Raw genomic sequence first — 25,627 nt, forward strand, 5'->3', positions numbered from 1 at the left:
AGCCTAGACAAACATCAAGTAAAAACATGAAATAAAACATAAAACATCTTGCCAAAAATAAATTAATTCAACATATTAAAATACAGTGCATTCCAAAATAACAAACATTTTTGAAAATGAAGTGGGAAAACAGAAAAGCATTTAAATTTCTGTTGCAGAGGCTCACCAGTTCTGTCCCATCTCTAGCATGAGTGTTCCTCAAGAGGACCTGGGTCACCTGGGGCTCCATGCAGATCATTCTGGAGAGGTTTTGAAGTCGGTTCTTGAACTCATGGTAAGCAGCATGGACCCATGGAAGTGATGTCACCTCCTTATCCATGGCATTGTGGCGCAATCGCAGCTCATTGACACAACAGTTCAAAGCTGCACACAGGAGCTACAGAGAGAGATGATATGAATTAGGCCTAGCACATGCAGCCTTTTTACTGTAAAGATTTCACAAACAGGACTTGAAAACATAAAACCTAAGGGAATCATAGAAAAAAGCCATTAATAAATAAAACCTGAAGATCTTCCTGGGAAGACACAGTCATTGTCATGGAGATGAAGTCCTGCAGGTATCGGTGGAAAAACTCTGTCTGCATCTCCACGTCTGCTTTTGCAATGTATCTGCCCAGTGGTGTCTTCCAAAAGAACTCCTCGAACTGACTTTGGGTTTGGCCTATCAGCAAACAAATAAGCTCACTAATTAAGAGGAAAAGGCATGACAAACAATACTAGAGCCGGATCGATATATCAGTCTGCCGATTTTATCAGATGATGCTGGTCTATCACAGATATGCTGACCAATACACGCTGATATGGAAACTTGAATTTATTTATTTATAGAACATATTGGAGAAAAAGATGCTTTGGGTAATTTAGAAATGAATATATGATCCTTGTGTGTGTTTTTTTTATTTATATTCATTTGTAATTATTAAATTCCCGGTGAAGTTTATTTGACATCAGTGCACTGATGTCATTTTGCACAATAAAGTTTATTGTTAAACTATAACATATCCTGTCTCCATAACATATCTTTGTCACAAGTGTTTGATAAAGACATTCTGGGGATCACTGCAAAAAATGCTTGTTTACGTATATATTGTCCAATATATTGATATTGGAATATTTTTTTTACTCCCTAAAATCCAGTATCAGTCGGGCTCTAAAAAATACAGAACTGATAATGATTCAATACCTATCCATGAAAACCCCTGTTCCATGGGCCATTACCTTCACGTTGAAGGGCATAAACCCAGAGTTCTTCCAGGTAGTCTTTGATCCTCCAACTAAAAGGCATGGTGCAGCCAAGGTTGCTGTGCAGGGAAATGTAGTTCTGCACAAGGATGGTCCTCGTCTCAGAGCTGTGATAGAGAACGAGATATAAAGGGAGACAATAATGAAAAAAACAAAGAATACAGAAGTATGCAGTGTGCAAAATAGTAAACACAAATGGTCCCCTTTATTGAAATTGCACCTCTAACACCACTTACTTGTGGTCCGGTCTCATGTATGGAACATCCAAGAGTTTATCATTACTAAAGATATCCAACCACAGCTGTTTAACAGCTTCACTACAGTTGCTATCTAGCAAGATGTCCAAGTTTCGGTCACGGTCTATGACTGAGACAAGTTGTGCCAGGAAGGGAATGACCACAGCTTGAACACGCTTCCATAGGGTATGCCTGTTATGACCAGAAAACAAATGTTAACATGGCTGCACTGCTTGCCTTCATGACATAAATCCTTTCACTGCTGTGGTGAAAATGTAGAAAATTAGGTATTACATGAAAGTAGTCTACACCTGAATGTTCCTCCTTCTTGCAAGGCATCGATGTTGGAGGCCTCCTTAATGACCCAGTTGCTTTTGATGGAAGAAAAGGTGTTTCCATCATGAGTCACCAACAAGGAGTGAAGGTGCATCTTGACAGATTGCAGAAATTCACCTGATAAGGAACAGAAAACAACAGGAGGAGTGATATAATGTGTTAGAGCAAAAAAGAACTGACAGTAATAAAGAATTGATCATATTACCTTTTATGCTGTCATTGTTACTGAGGAGGGTCAGTAGGATCTCCACTCTTCTGGTACTGCGTAGGCCACTGTCTACCTGATCTCTCAGCATGCTGACAGCATTCTGCACACAGCTGCGCACTAGTGCTGTGGTGTCCATAACATTCTCCCAGCCCTGCAGCAGGACAAGCACATTATGAATCAGTGACACAAATGAGCCAGGACAAAAAATACAACACAGCGCACACACAAAACTGCTTCATTACAAAAAGCATATTTTTGTGGAGGAAAACAACAAAAAACTCAAAACCTTTTCTGTGCCTGACTTTCATGTATTTTTGAAATTACACAATGAAACAAACAGGCTGAAAATGCCCTTGGGTCATTAAACTCTCTCTACATATTCATGATCATTTTCTATATTACAATTCAGGTGAGGCTAAAAAAAGTTTCTACCACAACTCTCTGAAACATTTTTGGGTCTACTCACTGTTTCTTCTTCAAGCTCTGTTTCACCTTGCTCGTTCTCAGTGTACATGTCATCTACCTCCATGGCTGTACATAAACAATTTTTGAAATTCAGTGCCACAACAAAAGAATTTTATTGCAAAAAAATATATTTTGTCAGAAACAATAAAAGATGCAATTGTCAATCATTATGAATTAATTATCAATAAATTACCTTCAGGCTTGCACCTCTTTTTTTCAAACATCTGACTGATGGTCATGTTTCGCAAGGCTTTGATGTCTGAAACAATATCTTTTGACCTTCTGAGGTCATCGATATGAACTGATCTCCAGGGGCCTGTAAATGTTAAAATGGCTCAGATTATTGTTGTCAAACCCCTCAAAAAAGTGTGACTCCAAATTTAGATTCACAAGTTCTGTTCATCGTACCTCCATGAAACCCAACATAGGAAGTCCCTCCTTCCATTCTTGGCAGTTTTGTGATGAAGTAGACAAACACTTTGTTTTCTGTGTTCATCTTGTTGACTTCATTTATGGATGAATACCTAACAACAAACGGCAAAATTCAATATGGCAAAACTACACTGCTGCACATACTTATTAGACAGGAAATATTGGACCTACTTTGCAGATGCAATAAGATTGGCACTGTGAGTGCCTTCGTCAAAATCACATTGAATGATGAGGATGTTGTTGCAGGAGGCACTACTTCTGGCAAGGAAATTCCTAGAAGACAAAAGATTTGATGATGTCAGATGGAAATAATAAAATATAAAGTAAAATGAAAGCAATAAATAGGAATGTATAAATTCACACTACCATTGTACTGTTACACTCATTAACCCAACTGATCATTAACATTAAACGTTTACATGTAATGATATTCTGATGATTGTAATCATTAGATCAGGGGTTCTCAAACTTTTTTGGCCCACGGACCCCCTGGAGGGGTCAGAATTTTCTGGGGACCCCCTGACACTCGCAACACCGATAAGCATAACACTTATAACCACATTTGTACACTTAGCTAGTTGATTAGCAGCATTAGCACATAGCCTCATCCAAGGGCGTAGGTTTGGTTGGGTGGGGACGTAAAAGCGCTCCAAGGCGGCGCCCCTGAAAGTTGATGTTTTTTGCATTTATGACTGCAATTTCATGTCATGTGATCAAATAAACAAGCAAACGATCATAATCAGAAAAAATAAAAACTAGTAAGGGATTGACATTAATGTTTATACTGCATATATGAATATCTATACTGACTACAAGTTTTTAATAATTCTGTAATGTTGTAAGTTAAAGGCAACTAAAGAAAGCAGGCAATTTAACTGAGTTCTTGTCTTTAGTGCAACTGTGCATCATACTGTACATCAACAACACCATACAGAAACATAAATAAAATAAATGTTTGACACTAAATACCTAAATACAAACAGATTAGTGTCCACTGCCTTGCTCTTATTTGGAAAAAAAAAATCTCTGTTGTTGAGGCTCTAGAGTTCTATAAGCTTGACATTTTAAAACATGGTTAGTAAAAATGGATAATTCCTGCTTCCCTAGAGACAACAGGCCAATGTGCCTGATAAAAGCTCTCATGTCAAAGAAGCATGCTGAACTATTGCTCTAACTGCAACCTGACAAAATAAACAGTGAAGTAATCAGTCCGTGTGCGTAGCTGCTGGCCAACCAAAAACAAACTCCGCTGTGCGCGTCCTCCGGCGCTTTTTACAACCACATGGAGTGACAGTGGGGACGGCCAATCACGCATTAGCAAGAAATGGCAGAGCCAATCGATGAGCGATATTAGGTTAGAGGCGGGACTTCTAGCGGAGACCGGCTGTTAACCCTTTGTGTACCAGAAGAATTGACTAGACACTGACGGACTTGAGTGTTTGTTGTTGCTGTTATTTGTGAAGCTGTGCGAGCACCTGTGAGGTGTCATACCAGATTGCCTGATGTGTAATCACATGAGTAAGCTCCCCAAATCAATCATGGGAGACACTTAAAAACGAACAGTGTTTTTTTCACAGTTTAATGCCCCTCCCCCCCCAAAAAATTAATAATAAAAAAAATACATTTCCAGGAATTTTTTTGCGGACCATGGGTCTGCGGACCCCACTTTGAGAACCGTGGCATTAGATCATTAAATTAATAACCAATATCCAATTAATACCAACATACCTGATCTTCTTGAGAAAGGAGTTTTCTGTGTCAAACTGCTGGAGTGAGAGAAGCTCCACACAGTGCAGCCCCAGTTCCAATGGTTCCAAGTCAGATGCCGTCAGAAGTCTGGAGAATGTTGTCACCTGTGTATTAAAATTAGAATTATTAAGGAATTAGTAAGTGACAGAGGGCTATATTTGAGGTTGATTGTGTTTAACAACTTAAAATTCACCTCTGTGAAGGACGACCAGCAGTGGACATCTTGCTTTGTGTGAGCAAGTATGAAGTCAGCCAAACAACTGTTATTCAGCTCCTCAAAGTAGACCTTGGCCAGATGTTTACTCTCCACTATGGGAAGACCTGTGCAGTCCAGGCGCACCACTGAGTCTGGTGTAGCGCAGTTCAGTAGTATCAGTTTAGCCTCATCCAGCACTCTCCTTTCAGGATCTGAGATTTCCATGTCCTCTTTTTGCTTCTCTATTACTTGAAGAACCACAGAAGCACATGTGTCTGAGTGGTAGCCAATGAAGACATCAGGAGGTAAGTACTTGTGTGTGTGAGGCACAACTGCATGCTGACTGTTGGATGACACAAACTGTTTCACCCATCTCTCCAACTCATCCACAATTGTCTTCTGTCCAGCTGTAAGGACGGTGTGGATGTCCAAGTAGTGTTTCTCCAGCCTGTTGATGAGAGGTATTGGGAACTGTTTGTAGACCACTTCTTTTTCCTCAATGACAATCAGCCTGAAGTCTTTGTGCACTCTGCATTTGACACGATGAGTTCCCAGTCCAAGATCCACGTACTTTTGTCCTCCCAAGCTGACATAGTATTGGTTGAGAGCATCGTAGAGACTTTCGTAAAGGTTTTGCAAGTTTAGAAGCACAATAGTTTGACCCGTTTCCATGCAGATCTTTACTCTGTTGATGTTACGGCATATTTGAGTATACTCTTGGTCTTTGGGGAAACTGGAGCCAAAAATGATTTCAGGCTGACCAATTTCTGAGAAGAAGGTTTGCTGCAGGATCTGCAGAGCTGCATAATTTTTAGTTAGAACCAGCAAGTACCGGCACTCTTCTTCCTGTCCGATTGCCAAAATGTTTTGTCTCACCAACTCAGTGGCACTGATGCCCTCTAGGTTGGGTGTCATGTGCAACCTCTTGATGAAGACATGAACTGCGTCTACATCATCTCTGCCACTGAAGTTTCTCAGCACTGCCTCTGCAATCTTCTCTGCACTTGGCCTCTGCTGAGAGGACCTGGCCATTGCAAATATCATCTTCACCAAGCTGTAATAGTCACGCAGGCCAAAAAACCCTTTCCCTTGTTTACGGCAGATTTTCAAGTAGGCCTTGGCAAAGGGTTTGAAAAAATCCCTGACCTTCTCCAATACCATTGCATCAGATGAACATATACCTTTAGCACTCTCAATGAGTTCTTTCTCATCAGGATCACCACGGGAGACGAAAATACCTCTGTTCATCTTTGCAGGGTCTAAGGCCCAGTTGGAGATGCCAATGAATCCAACTTTTTTGTGTGGTAGTGGCTCATCATCAATACACCCCTCTTCCAACAGTGGGTGCAGGGTTTTCAGTGGCATTTTGGGGGAGTCCTCAGCCAACCCAATCTCATCTAGGACCACAACAGAGATGTACTCATTCAGATTCTTTCCTTCTTGGAAGCGACCACACTGTTTGAATGTGTTTATGATGCCTTCTGGTGTTGAGTGAGGGCTACACTGGAAGGACACCAAATGAATCTGCTTAAGTCTTTTGTAGAGATCAGCATGAGAAGCCTGACCCTGCATTGCATCTGCCACCAGAGTTTTAGACAGAGATTTTGAGCTTCCAGGTTTTCCAACCAAGAAAAGGGGGATCCGTAGCTCAATGCAGAGCACCATCATGAAGACATTCTCTTTAAGTGCACCGTTTCTTGCAATAGTGTCCCCCAATGGCACACCACTCAAAAGGAGATCCTGCATGAGTGAGATTTCCTGCATCACTTTCACTGGGCTGTATCCTTCTGGTAGGCTTTTGCAGATTTTCTGTCTGTATTTTTCCTTGTCTTCTAGGCAAGCATGGTAGCACACGCCTATGGCCATGACCAGAGACCACAGAACAGGGTCTCGAACTTCTTGGTATCTCTGGTGTCTTTCAGACTTGTCAACATTTTGATTGCTTTCAAACTTTTCAAGCTCCTCAAAAAGCATTGAATGGTTTTCATAAAACCACACAAACGTCTGCATGCAGCGCTCCACATCCCTCAGGCTGACAAAACTGCACTCATCTTTTCGTGTTCGCATATACTTTTGTGAGGCTGAAAGAACATTTGTGATAACTGTGATGTAATCTGCACAGATTGCTTTGATCACAATTACTCTCTGCACAATCTGCTGGATGTATATTTTCTCTGTGTGATCATTTAATTGTCCAAAGTCCCACACAAGAGGGATCATGCTTGGAGGCAATGCCTGAACTCTGTACACTAACTGGCGGAGGGGTATGGACCCAAGCTTTTCATCTGTGTCTTCAGCTCGAACTCTATACCCAAGGCCAGCAGATTCTAATCTCTGAATCATCTCATCTGTGTGCTTTCGGTAAGGGTTGCATGCTGCAATGATCTGTAATCCAGAGTGGGATGCCAAACTTTCTCCTTGAACTGTCTTGTCACAGAGAACCTCTTTAATACTGCTGATGGCCTCTGTAGTGTTGGCCTCATCAAAGAAGAGGACAGAGTCAAATCCATAGTCTTGTTTGTTAATAAAGGCAACGGCTTCTGCTTCTCTGACTTTGTTGTAAATTATATCTGAAGTTGTTCCTCCATGCACTTTAACCAGTTTCATGTTCTCAGTGGCCACTCCACTCCTCTGCAGTTCACAAAGGTATTTGATGAGCCTGGTCTTACCACAACCTGTCTCTCCCATGATGATGACAGGAATACCACACCTGAACCGCATATGGATTGCCAGCATCTTCAATATGTTGTCAGTGGTAAGCTCATAGGTTTCATCAGGGTCAAGAGGCCACTGGATTCCAAGGACGTTGCAAATTCGTTCTATTTTCTCCCCTCTTGGTAGGTGATCAAAGTCAATGTTGAAGGGAACTCTCTGAAGCTTCAGACCTTCATACAGTTCCTTTGTCATGATGTTTCTTTTTATCACATTTCCAGAAGCAGGATCAATAGCATCCACAAAGTTCTGTTCATTAGGTTGAAGATGAAAACCAATAAAGGTCATGGACACATGATCCTCATTGAAGAAGATGTATGGATGTGGTTCTGATTCCCATCTCTTTCTAATCAGAAATGGGGCCAAGTCTTCATCACGGACACCAGTCAGGTCCATCTGCAGTCTTCCAGGACTCTGGTCAGAGATGCTGAGTGATGGAGTTGCAAAGTCCTTAGCCATCAGAATCATGAAGTCTACCACAAAAGTCTTGAATCCTTTGAGTGTGTCTCCAGTGAAAGTAGCATCACAAAAAACAGATGACTCACAGTCTTTCAGCTGAAGGTTTAGGAACCATGCAAAATTTCTCAATTCTGCCCAGGATGGGTCCATCATGCCACAGTTCATGAGAAGCATCTGTAGACATTCCACATGTGACCCTTCAACACCATTATACTGGAAGGTGTCAAGGTCTTGGTGGTTATGGAACCGTGTGAGATATTGGTATGGTCTTTGGAAGGCTTCACTCCTGAATTCTTGATCATCCATCAGTGGATCATCAGGGCCCACAACTGTGGGATCTTCTTGCCTCCTCATCTCTAGCATTAAGACCTCTTTAGGCGGTCGGCAGAAAATGTTTGGGAACAAATCTATGAATGAGCTGTTCACAGTTTGAGCCTAGGAAGAGAACAGATTTTGAGAATTCAGTACAAGGCAAAAAATGTTTGAAATTAAATAATTTATAAAATTTCATAACTTGTTAGCCTTACCTGCAACGAAGAAATTCTAGATGGCTTCAGAGTTGATTGCAAAATCTCAGTAACATACAGCTGTCTGTTGCTGCACTTCCACATTTTCCCCTCAGAGTCCATCAGGAAACGCAGAATCAGCAGTTTGAAAAGAAATTCATGGAGGCCTTTCTGCACCTGTACAATGACCGTGAAACAAATGCATTAAAAACAGCCAGAATGAGTCTTAATATGTATTATCATAACTCATCAATTAAAAAGGCAATCATCTGTATTAGAGATTTATTTATTACCGATGATGTGACATCGAAATGAAAAATTGTGAGTTCATTCTTCTTAGGGCTGTTAAGAAGAGACTGCAGGATGACATTCTCATCAACATTTGTTTCAGTCAAACGAATGCATTTCATCACTGAGGGCTTTTTGGTTGAGTGCTTCAGTTTTTCATAGAGCCTCTTCATGTAGAGAGATTTACCTGGAATTTTGACAACTGTAGTCATTATACCAAGTATAAAACAATTTGGCATTTTAGACCCTCACTGCTGGTAATAATCTGAAGCATACAACTTTAAATACACGCACCAACACCAGCTCTTTTGGATGACACCACTCCAACGCACAGTCTGTCTTTGAACACAGCTGCAGCACTGCCCTGATCTCTTGGGACAATGTAGTGGTGGCGGAGGTAGTTCTGTACTGCAGTCAATGGCTCCCGGGGAACCATGTGCAGCCTATACTGGCTAAAGGCTGAGGGAAGGTAGGCATGTTCTCTGTCTGAACTACAGATGATGACAAGTCTGTAGTCCTTTCTGCTCTGCATTTTCATCCGTTGAAAAAAGCTTTCAACTTTGCAGCTCACATCATAAGTCAGCAAATCCCCATACAGTAGAGAGTATATCTTCTGCCCTCTATAGCCCACAGTGAGACAGCGTCTGAGGAACAGCTCCACTTGCTCATATGGTGTTGAGGAGTTGCACAAGAGGACTTCATCATAAGTAGGCAGTAGCTGACGTTCACTGTTCATGTAAATAGAGATGCAAGACGTAAGGACATCATCATGTGGGCAGACAATAAGGTTTGGACTGCCAGTGGCCAAGCCTTGAGGCATCTCCCTTGTTATGCATTTTTCTTCATTCTCTTCAGAAATGTCTTCCTCACTCTGATAATCTTTGTTGGCCAGTATTTCTAGCAGTCTTCCAAGGCTTGTCATATCAATAATGTGTGGAAGAAAATGCTTCATGTCTTTCATGTATGCATTCCATATCAATTCAAATTTTTGAGGACCAGTTGCTTGTTCCATTAGACTTGGCAGAGGATCCAACTTCTCAGTGAAATCTGGGATTCCCTGTATACTTCTTGGCACTATAAAAGTCTGAAATTCAACATCTTCATTGTGTTCTTGTGGTTTTTTGAGAATTTCATACTGGAGCACATGCCACACCTGCCTCAAATCTGAGGCTGTACAATTTGACTTGACAAAGGACAGCATCATCAGAACTTGGTCCTCTAGATTGGTCACTTTTTGCTGAGTCAGCTCACTACATAGGTAGACAATTTGTTCTGCTGTGAAGTAGTTCAGATAGTAATGATGGGATCTCTGTTTGTCCACAAAATCCATCCAATAGTCCAGACACTTGTCCATTTTCCTGCAAAGTTCAGGAAGCTGCTCTTCAACATTTCCCTCCACAATGACTTCACTGAGCACACTGCCAAGGTTGAAGTCCATAGTAATGCTTGGTTCTTTGCTACTTAGGCTGCAGCTGATGTGGGCTTCCCAATGTCTGAACAGTGGATTCCCAGCTGTGTACAGAGCGATGAATGCCTCAGATAATCTTTGAACATTGGCAAAAACCTGAAAAAATAAATGCAAACTAAGAGTCAGTTACAACTGAGGGAACATTCTTCCAGTCGAAAACATACCAAAACAACTTGTGCTACTGAAAACAAAGGTCTGCATATTGTGCCTTATAATCAGACAATATTTATATGCAAGGACATTTCAGGAAGAACCCTTTTCAGTGAGCTACTTGTCAGCATGCAGCACGCTGGTTGTTGGTTGACTTGTAGCATGCTGAAGAGGGGCTCTGCCTGAAAAATATGTGCATATAATACCATCTGATTATAAGACAGGGTATGCAGACTGTTTACAATATAGGTTTTGGATGTTCTTGAACCTGTGCAAAAATCTTTTTATTGAGTTGAGCTTATTATTCACACTCTTAATTCACCTTATTTACATCACCTTGTTTAGTTAAGCAACATCATGTGGGTGATTAGACAGTGAAGTGCCACAGACTCCAATGTTAAAACTCTGCTATAAAAATACTCAACATGTCAATTAACCAAACATGGTGCTGAGGTGAATAAGGTGAATGTCTTAAAGAAAATGGATTGCTGTAACTTGGAAGTATATGCTTTTGACAAGGTAATAAATAATTCAAGATAAAAAAAAAGACATAACTGCAGTACAATAAAAATAACACTTAGATATACCTCTGCAAAGTGATCCACCTCATTCTGCCCCTGATCTCCTTTCCCAGACATGAGCATGAGTTTGTTCTGTAGTTCTCGCAGGTCCTCAAGAGAGTAGCAGCGCACCTCCTGGCCATCATCATGTTCCTCTAAAATCTGCAGCTTCAATGCTGTGTCAAGACTCAGCTGCATTGAAAAGTAGAAATACACTCAATCTTAATTCTGAAGAGACATATGAGCACCATAATAAAATCTTATTTACCTTTTTTACATTCTTTGCACTGATCAGGTAGATGCCCTTGTTGTTGATAGTTGATGCTAAGGAGAGAGATGACAGCTCCACTGACCCATGACTGTCCTTCACAGTCTTAAGCCATTCCAGATGGCGTGCAGAGTCGCGCTGCAATATAAGATAACGTAATCAAAGGTGTTGAAATGTAATCAAGACTTTAAGAATTGCTAGTTGTATATAGTACTGTTGGCATGCTCTCACCAGCTTGTTTGGTAGGTTGCAGTCATTCTCTAGAGCTCTCCAGAGCTTTTTCAGCACCTCCCTGAAGGCCTGAAAACCTGAGTCCGGTTTTAGTTCATAAAGCACCGAGGAGTAGCCAAGCACAGCATCATGGAAACACGCAACACGATCCACATCAAGGTCATTCTCTCCAGCAGAGATGGAGGCCAGGTCAACAAACACTTTCAGCTCATTGATATCTGAAATAAAAGATGTAGCACTTTCACGTATGAATTTGCCAGAATGAGCATTACAACAGTTGTTACTGCTGAGTGCACAGAATAATACTTTCTTACACTCCACAAAAACATACATTACAAACACATTAAGTTATTCACCACCTACACCCTTCACCCCCCTTCTATGGATTCACTGCAGTGTCTCTGCACTAACAACCTATCAGCACCACCAATTTGTATTGTCATTACATCCAGTATATATCTTTAACCATCTCCGATCACTCTGACCTCACATATACATTATATTGTCTGATGTGTGCATCACTATTCTCCCTTGCTCCTATGTGAACATTTGCTTACATTCCTTTTCGCAGTTCACGTCACTTTAGTGAGTGGATACGACTGTGATTTGTTGTTTGTTTGATATGATGTTGTGCCCCTTCTACACTTCCCATGGGGCCTGCCCATGTTTTTCTTCTCTTTTCCTAGTTTTTCTATCTCCTTATCTTGTACTGTTTCTGTATGGTTTTTCCTGAGGTCACAAGCCAGTTTTTGTTTTACATGTGCTCTGACATAGTATAATTCAATGACACTGAACTGAATTGAGTTGAATTAACAAATCTCACCTTCAAGGGCTTCCTTTACCCATTGGACAAAGTGTTTTCTAAGTCCCAGCTCCTGTAGGCACAGTCTGCGAGACTCAGTGATATCCACCAAAGCCATCTTGGCCTGCATCAAATCATTGTCAATCCGATTGAGGTGTTCTTCCTGAAACTCTGCATGTGTCTGAAGAGAGAAGAAATCCATGTTTATTCTCAGCTAATGTTAATGTTTCCAGATATTTTGGAATAAAGTTATATTGTTCTGTGTAATTGACAATTAACAGATGAAGAAAAACAGATACCTATTTTGTGTTGATAGGATACTAGAGTGTTAAGTGAATGCACTGTCTTTCAATGCATTATTCATCCATAATCTAACATTCATATATAATCTAAGTGTAGAATATCCAAATTATTAAATTATTATTAAATCATGGAGACTCACTTTTATTGACCCTGACATTTCAAAAGTCTAAACATCTAAACATGAAGTATAATTGTATTAATGGTGTAATGTAATATAAGTGAGAACATCACCACTTACAGCTGCTAGCAGCGTCTGCAGAACCTTGAAGTCACCTTGAGGGCAAAGTATCCTCTTGACCATCATGATAATTTTAGCTGCTGCCACAGCTAGATGAAGTTCATGATACTGCTCAATCTGCTGGACTCGCATCGGGATCCAATTTTCTTTTGAATGATCAACCCTGCACATGATCTCCAAGTCCTGTGTAAGCTCTTGGTACTTGCCCTTGTAAGCTTTGAAGAGTTTGTCAACCTCCCCAAGCCTAATGTTCCCATTCTTCAGGCAACTGTAGATCTCTGTATAATCAGCATAGCAAGGCTGAAAAATGTCATTGTGTATCATTTCTGGTGATGCCATGATATCAACTACTCCAGATTCGTCAGGGTCTTCATCATCTCGTTCACTGGTGGCCAGGTCTTTTGCTTGTTTCTCCCAGCACATTTTGAATATATAACTGTCTTTGAAGGTGTTCAGAACTTCTGCCATTTTTCTGATGTCTTCATCAAGATCAAAGAACGTAACCACACCAGCCATGTCGGATGGCGGTTGGCCTAATGGATGAACCTCCATGAAATCATTCAGGGTCATGTTCTCAATGTTGATCTGTTGCTTTGCTTCCATGTCATCAACATAAACTATAATCAAAATTAAACATGTAATTGTTAAATGTGGTAAAACTGAATACTTAATCAAACTGAACTGACTGATGCTACTGGCACCACCAACATACCTGTTATATGTTCCTCAAGTTTGTGGCTCATTGTCAGGAAAACATCCACAAGCTCCTTCTCATGGTACACAGCTTTCACTTCAGCCTGTCTCCGGTCTAACAGCTCTCTCATTTTGGTATTAACCTTGTATTTGCCATTCTCAGAGAGACAGTCTGTGAATGTCAAAAAACATACTGTCCTCTTAATACTTCCATGAGACCACTTCATATACCAAATATAAAGAAATGAAGCTATAGATCCCTGGAGACATATTTAACAAAACCAAAAGCCTTTTTCTTACCTATCTTTAGGAGTTCTAAGAAAGCATTCCTCCTCTCCAAAATGAAGTTGAGCAGGCTGATCCTAATGTTTCCATCGACCAGCTGGTTGGTGATGGTGGTGAAAGATGATATTGCTATAGCCATCCTTTCCCTGGCTTCTAATGAGAGCTTCTCAATCAACTTATCTTCTGTACCTGTAGTGGCAGACACTGAATGTTATAAAGTGCTTTATGTGAAAACACATCAATGATTACAATCAACGATCACCTGATTTTTTTTTTTTTTTTTTATGAATATTAAGTTATGAACCCAACAGAGTGGGGTGAAAGCATAACCCCTGTCTGTTTGTTTGTTAATGGGATATCTCAGAGCAGAAGTCAGAAAATATTTCTGCACACTTGTATCAAAAAATGAGTCTTTAAGCAGGTGTGGCAGAGGAAAACCACAAAGGCAATAGAGAAAAATCCCTCACGCTGGCTTAGTTTGGGTTATTACAGGAGGCAACATTTCAATCCTATAAGGATCTTCTCCAGGTCTAACAACAGACAAGTGTCACATTCTTAAAAAAAGCAGGGTCACATGGCATTGGAGATCAAGTTGGACCTCTACAATACTGAACAATACAGTCAATAAAGGACAACGCAAAACCAACTATCATTGTTCTGTTTTTTGGCTTTTTTTCATATAGTTGGTCTTTTCTGTACCACCTTAATGGGATATCTCAAAAAGTTGTGTTTGGATTTGTATGAAACTTGGTGGAAGGCTGGTCATGGGGTACAGTAATAGGTGTGGCTTCCCATAAAAATGCATATGACTTTTGAATGGATTCACGCAACACCCTGAAACTCTGAGGAAAGGTCAGTCATGGGGCAATGAAGAACCGATTTACTTTTCACTCCAGCTGGCCAAAGGGGATATGGCACGCGGTGCAATTAATGTTTGGAGAATATCCAACATGTGGGATTAGCATATCTTGACAATTGCATATTATTGGCAGAGGTGTGCGCTTGACTGAATATGTTCTACTTTTCACTGTGTTGTTGTGAGGAGATACCATGTAGTTGAAAAATGTCTTTGGCAGCAGTCCAGGAGAGCAGATGCTGGAGGACCACCGCTTCCTCTTCTTGATAATTTCCTTGACTGTCCTTTGGCCATGATTTCTGGATAATGGCTGAGATGAGCGTCCCAAATTTCCAGCTTATCTTAAGCCTCTCAAACAATTTGCCCTCAGACTTGGTCTGTACATGAAAAGAAGTCAATGAATGAGCATCATTCTTTCTATTTCAAATACATGAAGCAAAGCTGTAAATGACTGACTCACACATTACCTTATATTTGTTCACCCATTAAAAAGTGTACCATTACTCAGTTCAAGAAATAATTGTTGTAATGGTCTAAGACAGTTCAATCAATACTTGGGTAAGAAAAAATCTCTCCCAAAGACGTATAAATCTTAAACTGTACAATCTGATACATGAGATCAAAAATATATTCGAAATGTATCCAAAAAGAGGTTAAATTTATAATTCTCCTGTTTCAGTCAGAGAGAGGTGTTAACTGTTCACAAATGTGGACTGGACAATCCTAAACTATGTCAAGACGTCCCCTTACCTGGCACAAGTGTGTAACAGCCTCAAGAGCACATTTCTCAATACTAGAAGCAACATTTGGATGGGAATTACTGAGTTCTTCAATCTTTGAGCAGTAGAATTCAATCTGATCCAACACCGATTCCTAAACAGACATAGACACAAATTTAAAAAAAAATGTATTTACCGGGTGGAAAAATGTACTAAAATTAGTGACGGAGGTATTATTTACCTTTTTAAGCTTGCCTTCAAAATCCATTGTAAATCTCTGTCTCCATTGCTTTGTCCAATCTTCATTTTTGAAACGAAGTGAGATTATATTGTTCCACATCTACAAAACACAACCAAGAAAAAGAACCATGAGCAATATGTTCAAATGTTCTTCACCAGTAATTTGTAAAAATAAATAAAAGACTGTACTTATGAATATAAAGGAAGTCTTTTATTTAACTCTGTATACAGTATATTGATACCACTCACTTCGATTTCTTCAGATGTGACACTGACCCTGAGGTACATGGAAGTCATACCCCTATTAAGCAATCTGTCTTTGAAGGTCTGACTGATCCACTCTCTCATAACGTCCATTGCCTTGCTCATCATCTCCAAGTCTTTCGCATAGAGTTGGTCTTGTTCCACTTTTTGGGGCACCTTAATGAGTATTATTGTCATTTGAGAAAGATAAACTTAACTATTGGGAAATATAAAAAAAAAATAAATTAAAATATTTCACTTCGCATACCTCAGTCTCATTACAGTGAACAAAGTCGGACACCGATGCAACAAGATTCATGCAAGCCACAGGAATTTCTGTAAAGCTCTGGGTAATCACTCCATATTTGGCTCCTTTGCAGATCTTCTCTAACAGTGTCACTGCTGTTGCCAGGCACTCTCTCCTGTAAACTATGCTGAAACCACTGTCGTGAACAAAAGAAACAGGAGTGAGTGATTAGAGCATCCACTGGGTAGATGCTATTGCTCTTTAAAGAGAGCATTTTATGTCACAATCTGCACATGGCTAAAGAACAGTCGCACATGAATGCAGAGAAACAGCAAAGGACTGTATCACAAGGGTGGAGTCTTTTATATGTGTCTTGAGTGCATTAGCAATAGCATTGTATTGCTGATAAACTAAGACTGGGTTCATAGTTTATTTATAATTTCTTTTTGCCAGACACAGACAGTAACATAATTAAAACTTTGAATTAAATCTATAAACTACAAATATCACTCTTAAGATCTATTCAGCTTGGAAGATCTGAATAAGTTTTATTTCTTGTTAAAAAAAAAAAAAAAAGACATAGAACAGTGTGCCTTATTTACATATGATTTGCCTGTGATTACTAGTTCGTCCTACTCAGCCTGGGTAGACACACGGTCCTTTATTGTTACTGTTGAACTTTACCTTTCCGTTAAATGTGTAATTATGCCTCCTGTCCCTTACTAAGTAACTAAGTAAATGTGCTTCAGTCATAATAAGATGAAAAAGTGAGAAATAAAAGATGAAAGATACAGAAACCACAGATAACCAGTAAAATCACAATGTAATTTTCCTCAATATAAATATAAGAAAATGTTCACCATGAGGCAAGAACAGAGAGACGTCCAGCTGCACTGCCAGTTACAAGTGATGAGACACAAATCAGACACATGCTGCTAGCTGTTTGTTGTTTTGGTGAGCTAAAGCACATTAACATAATGAGCCTTCTGGTTTCTTAGAATTTCACTCAGAATCCAAAGGAAGCCTTTCAATTTGACATAATAGTTATTTGATCTGTATCAAAATAATTATTGATATTCACTGATGTGATATATTTTAGTGTGATACAATTTTTGGCCACATTGCCCAGCCCTACAATAAACCCTATCCAAATGCTCAAAACCCACTGAACCACTAGATGTAAATGGGCATGAATACATTTAGCACTTAAGATATGCAAAGACAATTGAAACTACAAACACAAATTGAATTGGCTGAATGTCAAATGCCACAACATTTACTGACAAAAAAATATTTAAGGATCATGGAAGTAAATCACCTGTATTTTTGTTCAATGAGACACCCTTGAATATATGAGAGAGTCTGAGATATGATCTGTAAAAGAGAGAGCAAAGAACATTAAATAATTATTTACTGTCATACTGTCAATTTCTTATTCAACTAGTTTATCCACTTTACCTCAAAGTTGCTGTAGGTAACATCCAGTGGAGCCTTAATATTGAAGACATGAAGCATGTCCAAAAGCTCAGTGTTAATGATGGTGCTACATGCAACCAGTTCATCAAGTGTCATCAAGCACATCCAGGATCGGACTGTAAGTGGGTCCACTTCCACCAAATGATTGTGATTTTTCATCAAATTCAAAAGTGCCCTGAAAATACATTAGATAGATAATAAGTAACCAAGTATACAGAAAAAAAATGAAGAGCCATTTGCAAAACAATGTATTGTGTCACATTTGTCAACTATAATTTTGTATGGGTAGTTTTCACAATTTTTTTTTTAAACAGCAAACTAATTTATCAAAACTCTTACCTCCTATCTTGACTGTTCAAGGATGCCGAGTTACCAACTTTAAGACCTTGCAAACCTGCCCAAGATAAGTTGTACTTGGAGCTGCCTGAGGAAGGTGCCTGGAATGGCTTCGTGGTGCCTTTGAGGAGGTGAAGAAGTGGAATCACCAAAATCCATCGTGGCATCCCTCCCACTTTCACATTGTTTATCAGGGATTCCAACATGTCTGGCAGACTAGAAAAATAGAAATCTGTTAGTTTCTGATAAGAAAAAACACCAGCAAAAAGAAAACAAAAGTGCTTTCATAGGCCAGCAGTCATTAGCCAGCAGGTCACCATAATTGAAAAGATTACTAAAAATGACTGCTGGAGGATTTTACTTAGAGGACACAAAATGTTAAGAACCTACTTTTTTAGACTAGACACAGTATTTGAAAAATCTGTCCAGTACTGAAGGAAATCATCCTTGCTCAGCTTTGGCAGGCAGAATGCATTGCAGAGTCGATTGAGCTCCTGATGATCCAGTTTGATACCATACTGTTTCCACACATAAAGCATGATTACAGCTGCCCTCATGGGATCCTGAACATAGTGGCTCTTCCTGTCTCCTTCCTTCAGCAACTGAGGGATCACGTTTTCCAGCATGAACTCCTTTAAGATCATCCTCACCTAAAATAACAACAACAACAAACAAAAAAAACATAAATATTTTAATACCCAAGTGTTTCAAGACCATACACAATGAAATTTTGTTAAACTTGCTTATTTACATTGTCTTCTCCGTAGCCTAAAGAGGTCCACTTCTTTATTATGTCCTCATACACAGAGGGGTGCGAGTAAATGTCAAAGAACTGATTCAACTGGACCAGAAAACTCTTCAGATTGGTATCAGACCAGCTCCTGAGAAGATCAAATATGGTGTCCAGCATGATTTTCCCTGCAATATCTCTGCCTTGGACCACATTCTTCCTCTGCTCAGGCCAAAGGGTCTCTTTTATGCGTTTGAGCATACCCTTTGATGGCTCTGCACAGATGATGTCATCATATTGATGCCAGTCCCCTGAAATATATAGAAAAAAAACTAGGTTATAACACATTAAAATGCATATAGGTCAAACATGTTTTCTTGTTGTTGTTTTTTTAGTTTGTTTGTTTTTACAAATTTCGTGACATACTGACTGACCAAAATGGAGCTTGTACTTACCTTCCTGAGTGAGGAGGCCAGGCTTCACAAACAAACACCTATTAGTATGCTGCTCAGAGTCCAGTTTGTAGATGTATTCAAACTCATATTTCTGCTTTTTTCTCTTGTAGACAACATACTTGTATGGTATTGACACAGCTTCAGCGACAGCTTTTGTTGTAGTCAGGCTGCCCTCAACCAGAAACCCATGCTCTTCAAGATCTCTGTGACACAGACAGACAGGCAGACAGATAGACAGATAGATAGATATTTGTGATTGTTTTCCAATTATTAAACTAAAGGCACATTAACCTTCACAGATCAGAAGCAGTAAATATATTACACAGTAAAGATTTAGGGAAGGCTTGTGAATGTTTTTTGTGACTAAGCCTTCACTGCAGTATTCTGCCATCTGTCATTTGTTTTTATTTGTCTAATATGACCACTCATGATTCCATACTGTTTAAAGCATAAACCCAGGCACTAATTATAATGTACAACGTTGACATAACATTTCATTAACATGTATGACCGCCCCTATTCACTGCATCCAAATTGGATATTTTGCACAAAAAAGTAAGGGGTGCTAAACTTTAGGTCAAAAAAATATGTGCCCTAAATATGGAGAAAACTCCATAACATTTGAAGATGATACTTTCTGTGGAAAGACTACCATGCTTATCACATTTGTACTACATAGAACTTGGTTGGGCTACACTTTAAAACACAATAAGCAATGGGTTGTTTAAAGTGGTCGACCGAAATGCGTTTTTCAATGGCCAACGCCAATATATAAGAAAGCAGGGTGGCTGATAGCTGATATACTGTATGATGCCAATATCATGTTGTTGTTGCTTTGCATCTGATAAAATACAACAATTTAATAATAATGAGACACAAAATTGCTGAACTTGAATGAACACTTAGACAATGCAGACAATAACATTAGTCTTGTTTGCTTAAGCAGATCTACACTCACTGCAGAGCACTTAGTTTAAATAAAAAAAAAAAAAAAAATCAACTAAATAAATGTCCACAGGTACTCAAAAAACTAAACTATAAAAAAAAGTATGAATCAAAAATAAATACATTTTTAGTGCACTTAATAATAGCATTGGTCTTGTGATCACAGGCATCAAACGATTATCTCAAAAAGCCAGATAGCCTGATTAATCTAGAGTTAATAAAGGTGTGTTCAAGTCAAAATTTATTAAGGAATAATTCACCTCGTCACGGACAGCTCCACTGCTGTTTCATCCCATTTCCCAATGTGATCTCCAGCCCTTATGAGTATGACATCTTCCTTTGGGTCAAATTTGAAGTCCTTTGATAGAACCGCATGGAAGTAAATTGTGAGTCTCTCACTTGCAGCAATGGTCTTGTTCCTGTTGACTGGCCTAAAATGCAGTAAAAAAAAAAAATGTTTACACGATTGAAACTGGTGAAGATGATGTTTCAGTGCAAATGCATGACACAGCCAGAAAAACTGATTACTTTTTTGGTGGAGGATCAGTCTGCATCTTGGGTTCTGACTCCATATTGCTATTTTTGTTCTCTTTCGTAGCATCCTTGGTTTGGGGTACAGAAGAGGTCTGTCCTGCTGCTTGTGCGGACTGCTGAACCTCCATGTGCTCTGTCTTCACTGGTGGGTCGACACTGGAGCCTGTGCTTTCAGCCTGTAAAGTAATATTCAATAAGGTTAAATGTACACCTCTAACTCATTCACGCAAAAGAAATTAATCCTACTGCTTTACCTACTAGTGACAATAAAAAAAAAATCTCTCTCCACACACACACACACACACACACACACACACACAAACACACACACATACATCGATCTACCTATCTATCTATCTATAGATATAGATAGATAGATAGATAGATAGATAGATAGATAGATAGATATATACACACACACACACACACACACACACACATATATATATATCATTTTCATAATTACCTTTGATAAACTCTGGGGACCAAAAACCATTCTTTGTTCGACAGCGGCTGTTTGCTTCGGTTTCTGGCTCTGCTGACCAGTTTTCCCTTTCTGCTTGGGTTGTTCGGTCTGATTTGCATTTGGACCCACGTTGGCATTCTGGTCCAGTTTAGTTTGTTTGGTCTGTTTTGTCGGTGGGTCACTCTTGGTCTTGGGGCTTTTTCCTTCAGTCTTTTGGTCTTTTTGGTTGACCACCTTTGCCCCTTTACCTGCACCTGCCTGAGGAGCTGTATTGTTACTGTCCTCTGACTTGGAGTGGGATGTAGGAGTGTTGGTGGTAGCTGGAGTGGATGTCTGAGTTGGTGCTGATTTTAGGTTATTGTTGTCCCCTGTGGCCTGGCTATCTGGGGCTACAGCAGTCTGACTCTCTGTGCTTTGCTCTGTTGTGGAAGCAGTTTCACTCTGAGTGACAGGTGCGCTCTCAGATGGTCCAGTTGCATTGTCAGCAATTAAGGAACGAGGCTGGCTCTCCAGTGAGGAACATTCATCTTGCAGCGAACAGTCTGGTGTTACATCCATTGCATTATCTGAATTTTCACTGTCGGAAGAGTCTCCTCCTTCCTGTGTCTTCCTCTCCTGGTTGTCTCCCAGTGACAAGACAGACAGGTCAGAGTTAATCTGTTCTTGGTTTGACGGCAAACGACCATCTTTCTTCTTTTTGCCCTTCTTCTTCTTTCTTTTCTATAAAGACCAGAAGTAATATAACATCAGTTTCAACCGAATGAATAAAATTTTATACTCTAAAAACTATTCTAACACCTATTTCAAATGATGTGACTTAGCATAACATTAACATTTCAATACATACATCCAGACTTTCAATTAATGAAAAACACACTTCAATACTGTCAAGATGTAAAATCTGCAGAACCGATAAACTAAGGTTAGAATATTTTCTTTTTTTCTGGATTTTTACAGTTACGAATATTTTTGCAAGCTGAAGCTAGCAGTTGCTGGCTGAAGGGAATTAAAAATAAGTACATACATACACAAATGCAATGATTTTTAGAAGAGGTTATCAAAATATATTCCAAATGGAATATGACAGTGAGACAAAAACCTAGATCTGACTACAGATCCCAGCACCAATTCATGAACTCATGGAGCTGTGCATGCTAAAATACAATTTAAAAAAATAAAAATAAAAAAAGGGGGGTCAGTTAAGTGAGATTTGCGACTACAACACACCTTTTTCTTTGGATTGTTGTTGGTGTCTTCACCAGGCCGTTTAGTGGATATATTGGATTCATGGCTGTCCACAGACATAGGGTGACTCTGTGACTCTGACTTTTCTGTCGTAAATTCCGAGGCTGGTACCAAGGAGTTGGAAATAGGCTGACTTCCTGTTTCTGGAAACATTTGGTATACAAATCAGCCCCCAAAAACCAAAGCAATCACCTATAAACCACTGTCAGTGAAACCCTTATCAGTGCGGTAGTGCAAACTGCCTTAGTCTGATTTGCATTCCAGCCAAATCCAGACAATACCTCACAGCCACTGAAAGATTTGAATGGAAAGGCATTCTGTATTAAAACCTCAGGTGAAAATGGAATTCACCTAATTATTACCAACTCAATAAGAGGCTTGAAAAAATAAATACATCTAATACAGCTTCTGTAATTAAGAAAACAAGCATCTCAATATATATATATATATATATATATATATATTTTAAATCTTTTCTGGTGTAATTATCAATCAATTCATTTTTTACAAACTATAATTGTACATTGTTAAAAACCAAGCTGTGATTCTTAACTGGATCTTAAAATAATCTCAATCAGTGTATGAATAGGCTGTTTGCGTAATCCCAACCATTCTTAGGATCCCCACCAAAGGAGGCCTAATAATGCAGGGACAGCACCATCTTGAGGAATAAACTATTCAAAATGTGGTATTAGATAAGTAAGTTCAACTACTCATTACTATGTAGAAAACAATACGAACATTTTGAAAAGAGGGGGAAATTTACATCACATCTCATCTTCATTAGTTATGTGTAATATTACAAACCAAAATGAATTAGATTGTGTTTAATCAATGACAGTCTCTGAGCACATATGGTTATGCTGATGTAAAAGGTATTTCAACAAATATTAGAAGCTTAAACTCTCTTTTAGCCTTTGAATAGACACATCTACAAATGAATAAATGAGATAAAAGATCACATCTGAAAAGAGAACTTCCTTTAGGCTGTAAGTGTAAAAACCACTGACCAGGTGTTTTGTTTGCAGGCTGAATGACCAGTTTGTGTCCACAGTGACTGCATGAGTTGGCTGTGTTTTCCACAGGTTGGTTGCATACTGGGCACTTCATCTTCAGGCCTCAGGAGTCTCTGTAGTGGAGGAAAATACGATCACTGGAGGGTACCTTAAACATCCTAGCCTGGAAGATTCCTTTCACTTTCAATTCTGCCATAGCCGTCCAACTCAAAGCACTGTATCTGGCTTTGCATGCCTTACAGAACAAAATTTCTGTTGTTGTAATTTGTATTTTGAATAGTCTTGCCTGACAAATTGACCTGCAGAAACATCATAAAGTGACAAAATCGCTAAAAATTGGGAGACAACAAGCTGCTCACCTCCTCTGTGCCAGTATAATATTGATCTCCTTCCAGTCTATGCCTTGACATGCCCTCTCAACATCCAATAACAAGTGAAGGGGTTAAGACAAAGAGAACACAAAGATGCAAGATGTCTCACTAAGCACCAGTTTCCATTACCACAAACATCATCTTGGTAGTGGCAGACTAGCAGAACTGAGTCTGATGTCGCAAATATATATTTGGGAATTTGTGTTATCACAATTTTCCACCTTTTGATTCCTAGGGCCTTTCAGTGATACTAAAACTAATACACACAAGAGATAAACAACTTCTTTAATGCAAAGTATGTTTATCATGCATTCAAAATCAAGGTCCTCTATCTAGATTAAGTGCCCCTGCTGGACTAGATGAAGAATCTTCTGGAAATGGGCATTCTAGGAAGCTGGTCCTTTCAATAAAGTGCCAAATTTTGGGGCCACCTCTTTTATTGTAGGCTAATAAAAAAAAAAAATCTGGTACAGGTACAGATATTGGACACAGTTTAGAGATTTTCCTTTAAAACAATCATGATGTACACTAAGACAAGATATCACTCATGACACAAAGATCTTAATTTCAGCCTGAGCTGAAATTAAGAAGCTATAATTGTCATAATACACACTAAAAACTAATTTCAAACACAACTAGTAATTAAACAAACACATGGAATTGACTGAAGGCCGCACTGTCTCTCTCAAGAATGCTACTTTTAGATCGGAGTTTGGTCAGCTGGGGTTCTGGTTAATATTACAATTTGTGGAGAGAGGGCAGAGGAGTGAGGGAGGATGGTTTGAGATCTGCTGCCCTCCATAGTCGCTACACTGATCTTGACAGCTCTTGTCAGCCATGTCTCTCCAGGGGAATTATGACAATTTTTCAAGTATGATTTTGATGTAAGGTAGAAATAATCTTAGAAATGAGGTAAACTACTAGCAGGCTGCAACATAAATAAAAATGTCCTTGTAGTGCCATAAGTCAAACTGAGTATAACCTTGTTAGTATCTTGTGCTGCATTTTATTAAGTGTAACATATACAAAACAAAGATAGATAGATACAGTTTCAAAGAGTGCGGCAGGAAGGAAGAGGTAGACTTTAGCATTTGAAAAGCAGGTGGCTCGCTCTTTTACCACTGAGTGATTCCTCTTCCATAAAATAGGCGATCTTCGACTTCAACGTTCACGTGGGTAGCCCGCAAAAACACGGGCTCAAAGTCTCTTCCTGTTTCGATTCCAGCAACGAATGTACGCCAAATCTAACACAGAGATACGACTGCTGAGTAAACACGCACACACAGAGAAATTTTAATATTACTCCACTATCACGGCGCGGTTACTACAGTTATAAACCCATGTCACGCCAAAAAAAAAAAAAAAAAAAAAAAAAAAATCTTTTCTCCCCATTGCTCGAGCGCTTTGGGCTATGATTTACCTAGCTTAAAACCTCTAATAGCCGTTAATAGACGTTAGTTGCAGCTAGCCAGGTCCACCTGCCCGAGTGACCCATACTTTCCACGACAAAGCAAAACAATTACATGATGTCACAAAGGAACCGCTGCTCCTACTAACTCTGTGCGGTGTGTGTATGTTTCTACCAAAGGCCCAGTCAGGCAGTGTAACATCCAAAAAATGTCAGTACATTGAAAAGGTAAAGGCGTCACAGTTCCCGACTTGACTGGAGAGCCGGGCCCACTTATAAGTGATGTCTGTCAAGCGGAGCTCCTCCACCTGGATGTGTGTGATCCTGACAGCACTTAAAGCTTTACAAAAGAAAGTAAACAGTCGTACCTGAGTTGCGTCGCAGCGCTTCAGACTGGTGCTACATGTGAAGCTCACAGTGCCATCTCTGTCTTGCAGCTTTCCTGCAAAAGAAAAATGCCGGGAGATTACACTGAAACTGTCAGCAACACGCTCGCATCAGTACAAGAAACGC

The 25,627-nt window shown here is 39.5% G+C and overlaps 1 protein-coding gene across 1 annotated transcript in view; it reads right to left on the reverse strand.

The window, feature by feature from the left end:
• Window positions 1-25,627, reverse strand: part of LOC115363079 (E3 ubiquitin-protein ligase rnf213-alpha-like) — a 37,826-nt gene extending 12,199 nt beyond the window's left edge. The window contains exons 1-39 of the mRNA XM_030057153.1: window positions 25,483-25,627; window positions 23,330-23,448; window positions 22,302-22,462; window positions 21,075-21,794; window positions 20,603-20,784; window positions 20,335-20,505; window positions 19,130-19,332; window positions 18,696-18,985; window positions 18,335-18,594; window positions 17,948-18,160; window positions 17,591-17,783; window positions 17,451-17,506; window positions 16,154-16,328; window positions 15,892-16,062; window positions 15,644-15,742; window positions 15,434-15,556; window positions 14,877-15,060; window positions 13,843-14,016; window positions 13,562-13,714; window positions 12,850-13,466; window positions 12,330-12,489; window positions 11,507-11,724; window positions 11,276-11,413; window positions 11,035-11,199; window positions 9,124-10,393; window positions 8,835-9,016; window positions 8,563-8,718; window positions 4,862-8,470; window positions 4,648-4,772; window positions 3,091-3,192; window positions 2,896-3,011; window positions 2,681-2,803; window positions 2,489-2,553; window positions 2,020-2,173; window positions 1,790-1,931; window positions 1,479-1,670; window positions 1,219-1,349; window positions 504-661; window positions 167-376 (exon numbers count right to left, since the gene is read on the reverse strand). Coding sequence (XP_029913013.1) covers window positions 167-376; window positions 504-661; window positions 1,219-1,349; window positions 1,479-1,670; window positions 1,790-1,931; window positions 2,020-2,173; window positions 2,489-2,553; window positions 2,681-2,803; window positions 2,896-3,011; window positions 3,091-3,192; window positions 4,648-4,772; window positions 4,862-8,470; window positions 8,563-8,718; window positions 8,835-9,016; window positions 9,124-10,393; window positions 11,035-11,199; window positions 11,276-11,413; window positions 11,507-11,724; window positions 12,330-12,489; window positions 12,850-13,466; window positions 13,562-13,714; window positions 13,843-14,016; window positions 14,877-15,060; window positions 15,434-15,556; window positions 15,644-15,742; window positions 15,892-16,062; window positions 16,154-16,328; window positions 17,451-17,506; window positions 17,591-17,783; window positions 17,948-18,160; window positions 18,335-18,594; window positions 18,696-18,985; window positions 19,130-19,332; window positions 20,335-20,505; window positions 20,603-20,784; window positions 21,075-21,794; window positions 22,302-22,462; window positions 23,330-23,429 — 11,661 coding nt within the window. The 5' untranslated portion in view covers window positions 23,430-23,448; window positions 25,483-25,627. The remainder of the gene's footprint in view (window positions 1-166; window positions 377-503; window positions 662-1,218; window positions 1,350-1,478; window positions 1,671-1,789; window positions 1,932-2,019; window positions 2,174-2,488; window positions 2,554-2,680; window positions 2,804-2,895; window positions 3,012-3,090; window positions 3,193-4,647; window positions 4,773-4,861; window positions 8,471-8,562; window positions 8,719-8,834; window positions 9,017-9,123; window positions 10,394-11,034; window positions 11,200-11,275; window positions 11,414-11,506; window positions 11,725-12,329; window positions 12,490-12,849; window positions 13,467-13,561; window positions 13,715-13,842; window positions 14,017-14,876; window positions 15,061-15,433; window positions 15,557-15,643; window positions 15,743-15,891; window positions 16,063-16,153; window positions 16,329-17,450; window positions 17,507-17,590; window positions 17,784-17,947; window positions 18,161-18,334; window positions 18,595-18,695; window positions 18,986-19,129; window positions 19,333-20,334; window positions 20,506-20,602; window positions 20,785-21,074; window positions 21,795-22,301; window positions 22,463-23,329; window positions 23,449-25,482) is intronic.

The sequence above is a fragment of the Myripristis murdjan genome, chromosome 8, assembly GCF_902150065.1.
Source record: "Myripristis murdjan chromosome 8, fMyrMur1.1, whole genome shotgun sequence".
Classification (NCBI taxonomy): domain Eukaryota; kingdom Metazoa; phylum Chordata; class Actinopteri; order Holocentriformes; family Holocentridae; genus Myripristis; species Myripristis murdjan.